General features: G+C 35.1%; 1 protein-coding gene across 1 annotated transcript in view; it reads left to right on the forward strand.

Moving 5' to 3' along the window:
• The first annotated feature begins 1,150 nt into the window (after positions 1–1,150).
• The window catches only part of UBASH3A (ubiquitin associated and SH3 domain containing A), a 131,603-nt gene continuing 123,667 nt past the window's right edge, over positions 1,151–9,086 (forward strand). The window contains exons 1-2 of the mRNA XM_069063412.1: positions 1,151–1,464; positions 4,916–4,969. Of these exons, the coding sequence (XP_068919513.1) occupies positions 1,352–1,464; positions 4,916–4,969 (167 nt within the window). The 5' untranslated portion in view covers positions 1,151–1,351. The remainder of the gene's footprint in view (positions 1,465–4,915; positions 4,970–9,086) is intronic.

The following is a 9,086-nucleotide window of genomic DNA, read 5'->3' on the forward strand; positions in this document are numbered from 1 at the left end:
TCAGGGAAAGCTCAGGCTGGGTACTTGCAAACTTTCAGTGCTCTTAAAGTGGTCTGATCCAGGGCAAAGTATAATTGCTGCCCACCCTGGTGTGAGTTCTGCAAGTCCTTGAACTGTGTCTAGGTCTGAGAAACAGTACACTGCTAAAGAATTCAGCCACTTATCATCTAGCTGAAAAGCTCTGCTGGTTCAGAGTGACAGACCTCTAGTCTTCTCTTTAGTCTCGGATACCTGCCCTGGTTAGTCTTCTGTGGGTTTCAGGCAGGGTTAGAATATGGACTGGAAATATTGGCAAGCTCCAGGGAGCCAAATCACCCAGCTGCTTCTTGCCTCTAAAATTACTCCTTTTAGAACACAGTTAAAGGCCTGCAACTGTTCTTTACCCCCAGAATACCACCCATGATGATATCTCCTCCTCAATCTGCCCTGGGTCTTTGAACTGGAATTGTGTAGGAGATGGCAAATATGCCAATTAGCATCTGTTCTCCCACCCTCCACAGGTTTAGAGCCCAGGATCTGGGGACATTTTTTGACCTGGTACATTGCTACCCTGTACTAGAATGCTCCATGCATTCTGCTTCTGATTAGACTTTGTCACCAGAGACCACGGACCTCTCTGTATGTCTTCTATGCTGACTGAGATGTAGAAATACCCCCCAGTGACTTTTTATAGGATTTCCTAATCAAGACTTTGGTGCATTTTCTTTGATCCATTTGGAGGAGTTTGGGGGTGGGGGGAGAGGGAAGCTCACTGTACTTCTTATTACTCTGCCATCTTAGATCCACTCCAGAATGCTAACTTCTAAGGTGATATGCAATGTATATTAATTCAATCTCTCTTAAAGGTGAAAATAATTTGTAAAAAAAAGAAAATATATCTAATATGAGATTGAGTCTCGGACCTCAAATTTTTTCACACTGTGGGGAACTGACATTTATTTTCACTCTAGTAAGGTCAATTTAAATCACCCAGCTATGAGATGACTTCTAAAAAAAATGAAAAGTCACACAATAAACATGCAAGAAACAAATAAATCTGGAGATGATTACTGAAACCATTAAGTTTTCTTTCATCTACATAGAGTTCCCTGGCATGGGTGTGACTGGACATCTAGAATCTCTATAGATTTGTTCAAGTAAAAGCATGTAGTAGGAAGAAGAAAAAATGAGAATTCATGTTACTTAAATGCCTAGAGGAAACCACCATCCTGCAAACAGGATGTTGGCTTTGTCAGAGAGATCATAAGTAAATGTAGGGTTTGTACTTAACCTCAATCTCTCTTCTCTTATAAAACTAAATATACTGATTTTAGTCTGTCAGGCATAGCTATTTAATTGGAGGTAGCAAAATATGGCTGCTAGAGAAACTCAGCTCTACACAAAGATTGCTAAGAAGCTTAAAGACCAAACCACCTTCCCTTTTTTGGAAGCACTTCTGGCCATGGGGTTCCCAGCGCACACAGCGTGAGTACTCTTTTCTAGAAATTTTGCTTTTGATATGCCTGAAAGCTTGCCTTGGAGAACCTGTAACTCTGAGCTCTTTGAAATTCAAGCCACAGGCATCTGTTACTACCATTCTCTCATTCTTGGCTTATATCTCAAGCTTGAAACTCTTCCTCCAGAAGTTTAACTGAATATTAGACTCTGAAAACAATGTTCTTTAACTTTTTTGGAGGTAAATGTTTTAAATATATGCTTTAGGTAGCTCAGAACCTTACAGAAATACTTTGCTTAATGAAGATGATCACATGGAAGGTTTGTGTGTCAAGGAGTACTCCATCAATCAATAAACAGTAATTTATTGAGTGTCTACTATATACTTCAGCAGTTTTGGAAATGCAAAGTTTTATTAACTACCAAGGTAAAGTAGTAAATAGGTTTGAATATAGCTGTTTTCTTGTGAATGGATCTATCACATTTCTTGGGTTCCTCCTTTTCCATCTGCTGTGTCAATATGCTTTCTGTCAAAAATTTATAAATTATTAATCCCCATTTATCAGGACAGAAAATTGAGGCACTGTTACCACCAATAATTCAGTATTTAGTGGCTACTATGTGAATCATTTAAATTAAGACTTCTGTGTTAAACTGACTTCAGGGGTTGTTAGGATGAATTTGTTTCAGATCTATAATTACCAGGAAAAAAATTCTACAGTTGTATCTTTAGGGCACAAGGAGGTTTTGAGGTTTTGGTTAGAGACAAAAAAAAATTTTTAATTAAATTTTAATATTAAAACAGGGTAAGTTGAATGAAATAACCTTCAGTGCTCACACTTTTCTCTGTAAACTGAATTATCATCATTATCATTTTAATCATCCAAAAAACATTTTATATTTAATCATCCAAAAAACATCTATATGGATAGATGCTAGATAGCATGCTAAAAAAAAAAAAAAGCAATTCATTTCAACAACATTTCCCATTTGGACCACAAATAAGCCTCTTATTTTTGTTTTGGTTGTTAGTTGGGGTAGTGTAATTTGGCAAAGAATGGTTTCCAACATGGATGACATCTTTCTGTACTTCAGTAGCAAATATCCTGACTTCTGCCTTAGAAAGAAGCAACATTATATAGTGGATAGAATGTTGGCTTGGAGTAAGAAAACCTGGGATTCAAATTCTGCCTGACATCTAGAAGCTGGTTGACCCCGGGCAAGAGTCACCCAAATTCAATGAATAAATGAATTAGGTAGGTAGATAGGTTGTTGTCCTTCATTCTTTAAGAGGACCAAAATGACATCACTATGCTAGAATTAAGTTACAGTATGTCCAACTGTGGTTGATCAGATTGATATAAACTCAAGAATGTTCTACCACAGGTCAGGCACAAAGTCCTTGTGAACATTTGGGGTGGATTCTCTAAATTTGTACATCTTGCACTTTTTTAATTGCTTCAAATATGCTTAGCTCATAGAACACAGGACCTTCTCTGATGAGGGCACACCATGCTCACTGAGCGGTCCTGTGCCAGTGTCTCCTATGTCACACAATCAATTCCAAAATTCTTAAGAGAGACCTTGAGAGTGTCCTTGTATCACTTCTAACCACCATGTGAGTGCTTGTCCTGTGTGAGTTCTCCATGACTCCATTGTCTTTTTGGCAATTAACATTTATTTATATGCATATTTATCATTCCATCCCACCGTACTTTCTCTCCCTACCTCCAGCAAAACAAATTCACACATTGGCCATGACCAAAAAGTATGTCTCATTCTTTATTTTAAGTCCATCTTAACAAACACTCAATAAGCATTTACTAGTGTAGAGTTAAAAATATTTCTTACAGAAAATATAAAAATAAATATTTAACATTTAGAACTCAACTTCTCCAAAATGAAACTCATCTTTCCCCCCAAAAAACATGCCTTCTCTGAAATTTCTTCTTTCTGCCAAGGTCACCACCCTCTAGTAATCCTTGGTGTTATTCTTTATTCCATATTCTTTTGTTGCTAACCTCCCCTACCCCTTTCACCCCATTCAATTAATTGTAAGACATTGTCCCTTTGAGCTCCCCAGAAATTCTCACATATATCTCTGCTCTCATAGTCACTACCCTGGGGCAGGCCGTCATCACCTCTGGCCTGGGTTAAAAATAAATTAGTACCCCCACCTTAAGTCTCTCCCCAGTCCAATGCATTTTCTAACCAGATGCCAAAGTGATTTTCTGAAAGCACAAGTCTAACCATGTCACACTCATAATTAATAAACTCAGGGGCCTTTAGGATAAAATATAAATTCCTCTGATTGGCCTTTAAAAAACTTCACAACCAGAATCCTCCTTCTCTCACTGCATGTTCTAGCCAGACTTCGGAAAAACCGACCTGAAATACTAGAGATTAAGTTTAAACTAAATCCAACCCAAGCTCTCCTAGAAACATGGTCTGGTATTCATTTAGAAGGCATTAGTGCCATTCTAGACCAGTATCCACATCCATCCCTATGACTAGAAGAAAATCATATGAGTTTTCAGGGATAGAGAAGGCTTTTGTAATTCATTCAGCAACTGAGTTTCCTAAGGAAAAAAAAACTCTCTTTGGAATATTTATTGGCACAAGCCCCACTTGCTTTTCAAGAGATGTTTAGGTCAGATCAAAATGTTATTTATGATAGCTATATGTTGTTATTTGTGAAGCAGTATTCCCTCTTTAAACAAAATAATTATATGTGTGTATACATATACATATGTAATGAACACATTTTCACAAGTTTTTACAAAAAAAGAGATCGGTGAAAAATCAACCACTCTGGTATCATAATTGTATAGGTTTTTATAATAGTATGGAATTTGTGATCTTTATGATGAAAAACATCTTCATTATTTATCATTACTTCCACTCCACCTTCAATCTACCATCTACCTCACATTTATTACATATACATTACATATTATGCTATATACTAATAATATTTGCATTATAAAACATATATAAAGATGAGTGTAGATGTATTTTCATGAATAATCATGGTGTTTTTTAATTTATGATTCTTCATCTCTTTTGCCTCTCAATTTTTTGTAATTATTTTATAATGCTTATTCATTTGATTTGTTCAAGTACTATTTGATGAAATATTCAAATTTCAATGAGATTTCAATAATTAATGGGAATGATTATAGAATATTTGAAAGCTAGATTATTCTGGAAAATCCAAAACATCTGAACGATGTAAGTCTAAATGTGATCACAGTTTCCATTTACATCTATTTCATTTTCTGGATTTTTAAACTTAGTTCTGAAAAAAAAAATGTGACTTGGGGCCTAGATTTGAAAAATAAGTGATTTCCTGGTTCTATTTTGTTTATGTCTTTAAAAGACTTAGTGACAACTGTGAAAGATCATTAGGATGTTCCTTATTTTCTTTCTCAGTTATGTGAATTTAAGTCTTTAGCTATATTCTATGTTAAAATTTCCATAGACAAAAAGCATTGGCAGCTACAGGAAGAAGGACAGTAGAAGAGGCATCAGAATGGTGAGTAAATGTGAATTTTGTGTTGAATTTATGAAAATTCAAATGATTCTTCCCCCCCACACACACACTTAGAACTCCTATGTTTCAGCAGAGTATTATTAAACTCAATTGCATATGATATTAGGCTATGTATTCAGAGGTCAAAATAAAATAAACTATCTATCCACAAGGAGTTAATGCATATCAAATAGGAGATAGGTTAGAAAAAAAAATAAAGTGGCTGAATTTTTTAAAAAAGCATAGTCGTCTGTATAGCAAAAATTATATTCAACTTTTATTCTTCTATAAGGAAAGAAAATGTTCATCTATATAAGTGTCTTTTAGAATAATTTTTTACATCTATATACATAATAAAGATATAGATTTGTAGTTTTCTTGATGAAGTTAATCAACTTCAAGAAGAAGATTTATATATTCTAAATTGTGCCCTCACTTTGCTATTTTAAGCACTTGGGAAAAATTACTTTCTGTCATTTTTATTGTCATTTTATTATTAACAAAAGCATATAGGTATTTATACCTATATCCTTTTGATCATAATAAAGAAGGGCACATATATATGTCTTAATATATACACATATGTATATATACATGTATTCCTTTTGTGAATTTTTTCTCTCACTACTATTCTGAAGCTATTAATCAGTTCAATTCGTTCATTTGCTGATTTTCTAACACTTTCTAAATATGCCACCACATTGCCTGAAAGCACGAATAATTTCATCCATGCTTTATTCATGTCTTTATTGAGAAAGCTTCTAGCTTCTAGTAGTATTTATCACAAATAGTACTAGGAAAACACACACATATACACATATGTGCCTATATATTTATGCATATAGGTACATATATGTTTTGCATACATACATAAATATTTGTTTATTGATTTGGAATTAATACATCCAAAAGAATGATAATACACATTGAAAGAAGATAAGAATTTGCAGAGTTTATTTGGCATTGTATTATTAATAGCATTATTTGCAAATTGAAAATACTGGAAGGTTTGGTACTATAAGCACAGAAAAAAAGTATATGCCCTCTCCTCTCTTTATTAAAAGTTCGAGAAATGCTAGCTAGAGTAATAAAATGAGAGAACCATACTACAAAGACATAGTCATCAAAACATTTTTGGTACTGGGTAAGAAATAGAGCGGTCGATCAACAAAATGGATTAGGTACAAAATATATGGAAGCAAATGAGCACAGTAGCATAGAATTTGATAAACCCAAAGATGTCAATTGTTGGGGCAAGAACTTACTATCTGAGGGGCGGCCAGGTGGCTCAGCGAGTAAGAGCACGGGCTCCAGTGTCAGGATGACCTGGATCAAATCCCATCTCAGATACTCAGCACCACACCCAGAAATAACTGGCCGTGTAACCTTGAGCAAGTTACTTAACCCCAATTGCTTTAAAAAAAAAAAAAAAAAGAAAAGAAAAAAAGAAGAACTTACTATCTGAGAAAAAACTATTGGAAAAACTAGAAATCAGCCTGGCAGAAACAGGGTATAGACTAACATCACCTAACATATATAACAAAAGAACCTTCAAATGGGCATGTGATTTAGTTATATAGGGTGACATCATAAACAAATTAGAGGAGAATGGAAGAAATTACTTGTCATATCTATGCAAAGTAGAAAAGTCCATGACCAAACAAAAGACAGAGAGGGTCACAAGAGATAACATGGACAATTTTGATTACATAAAATTAAATAGCTTTTAGACAAAAATAATTAAAAGAGAAGCAAGAAAAAAAATCTTTGAAGCAAGTTTATAAAGGTTTTATTCCTAAGATATACAGGAGGGAACTGATTCAAATTTATAAAAATAAGAGTCATTCCCCAGTTGAAAAATGGTCAAAGGTCTATAGAGGAAGAAATACAAATTATGAATGGCCATATGAAAAATGTTCTAAATCACTTATTAGAAAACTGAAAATTAAAATAACCATGAGGTATCACCTCATATTCATCAGATTGGCAAAGATGACAGAAAAGGAAAATGACAAATGCTAGATGGGTTGTGGGAAAACAGGTCTATTAATGGTTAACTTGTGGTTGGTGGAGTTGTGAGCTGTTCTTTGTGTTCTGGAAAGTATTTTGTAACTATGCTCCAAAAGTTACAAAATGTTACCTACCGTTTGACTCAGTTATACTGATACTGCGTCTGTATCCAAAGACATAAAAGAAAGAGAAAAAGAACCCCTAGTACAAACATATTTATAGCACTTGGTTTGCAGTAGCAAAGAATTGGAAACTAAGTGGTTTCCCCCCTAAAACAAGGAAGTGGCTGAACAAGTTATGATAGGAAGTTGATGAAGTACTATTGTTTGTAAGAAATTATGAAGGGAATACTTTTAAAGAAATCTGCGAACATTTGTTTGAAGTGATAGAAGTGAAGCAAGCAAAACCAAGAGAATCCTTTTTACAATAACAGAATTGTAAAGACAAATTTTAAAAAATTAAAAACTCCATCTCTTTGTTTGACTATATATGCACTGAGTTTTGATTTTCTAATTTAATCCATACTTGGAGAGGAAGGTGGGAGAGAGAATCTGGAGCTGAAAATAAAATAAAAATTAATTTTTTAAATATTCAATACTGGTTTAAAAAATAGAAAAGTAAATCAGGGAACAGACTAAACAATAAGAACTGGGCTTAGAGGTGGGGAGGCTTAAAGCACACTAATCCAATGATTGATAAACTCCAGAATGTAATTTACTGAGAAATTTAACTTGAACTTCTGAGAAAACTGGAAAGTAATTTGGCAAAAATTTTATACCATATACCACAATAAGCTCCAAAGGAATACAACCACAATATAAATGGCTACTTTTCTCATTAGAAAACAGGAGACATGTTCATATATACATATGGATGTGTATATGTACATGTACACATATGGCAGGTTTTCTTTCTTTAAAGACGATTTAGACAAGGTTTTGGGAAGATTAAAGGTTGGTTTATTTTGATACTTTGGTTTTTTTTACTGGTATATAGGAAGTAAAATTGTCTTTTCAAAATTTGTTATGGGGACCGGTATTAAAAGAAAGGAAACTTGCCAATTAAGAGGTAGTGAAACCATTTAAACTGGACTTTATAGAGAATATTTTGATCCTGCTGGTTACCAATGCTTATGATGAGTGACAGAGATGTGTGACACTCCCCACTTAATGTTCTCTGGTCAATCAGGAATTCCCTTTGAGTACATGGCAGGAAGGGGACAGAATTTGAACTCTATCCCCTGACAGGCCTCTGAAAGACTCCTCATGTCTTCTGTGAGAGCTGGGTAGAAAAGTATACTTTTCCCCTTGTTACCAGAAAGCAAGACTTTCCCAACAATGTCACCCATTGTTGCCTTCAAGTCCTCACTGGGGATTTTGCTGGCAGCAATGTGGAGGAGTCAATCAGCACTAGATTACAATAAGCAATAACAGAAAGTTGATCTGCTTTTTGCTACTTTCTATGTGTGCTGATTCTTCTGCTAAGCTATTGGCACTGGGACCAGTTCTGCTCTCTGCTTTCCTGGAGCCTGCTTCTCTCAGTAGAACCTGCATCTCTGTCTGGTAGCTGTTGCTGCTAGGGCCCATAGCAGACTTGGACCCAGTCTTCTAGAATTAACTGCTACTCCTTTGTACCATGGCTCTTAGGCTGTCTTGGGTACAGTCAGAAACTTTCATACTATGCTGGTTAGAAACTACAGAATAAAATGTCATTGTGACTTGCTAGTCCACCATAGTTAAAGTATATTATTCCTCTAATTGATTTCATTTAAAAAAACCTTCATTTTAAGAAAAAATCCCTGGCCAGATATGCTTTTATTCCTCTCCAGGACCTACTCTTGACTCCTAATCCTGCTCCTGGACTTCACACTGGAAGGATACTCCTTCTTATAGCCCTTTGTTCTGATTAGTTGATTCCTATCAGAATGTCCATTTTAAGGAAAAAAGACCAGGCCCAACTATGCTATCTTTACTCTCTAGGCTCCACTCTTAACTCTCCAGACTCTCTACCATGACCACATGAGTTCTCTCTCTCTTTCACACACACACACACACACACACACACACACACACACACACACACACACACACACACACACACACACACACAC

Source organism: Petaurus breviceps, unplaced genomic scaffold, assembly GCF_028583685.1.
Source record: "Petaurus breviceps papuanus isolate PSGF00001 unplaced genomic scaffold, PetGlider_PUasm1.0 90574, whole genome shotgun sequence".
Classification (NCBI taxonomy): Eukaryota; Metazoa; Chordata; class Mammalia; order Diprotodontia; family Petauridae; genus Petaurus; species Petaurus breviceps.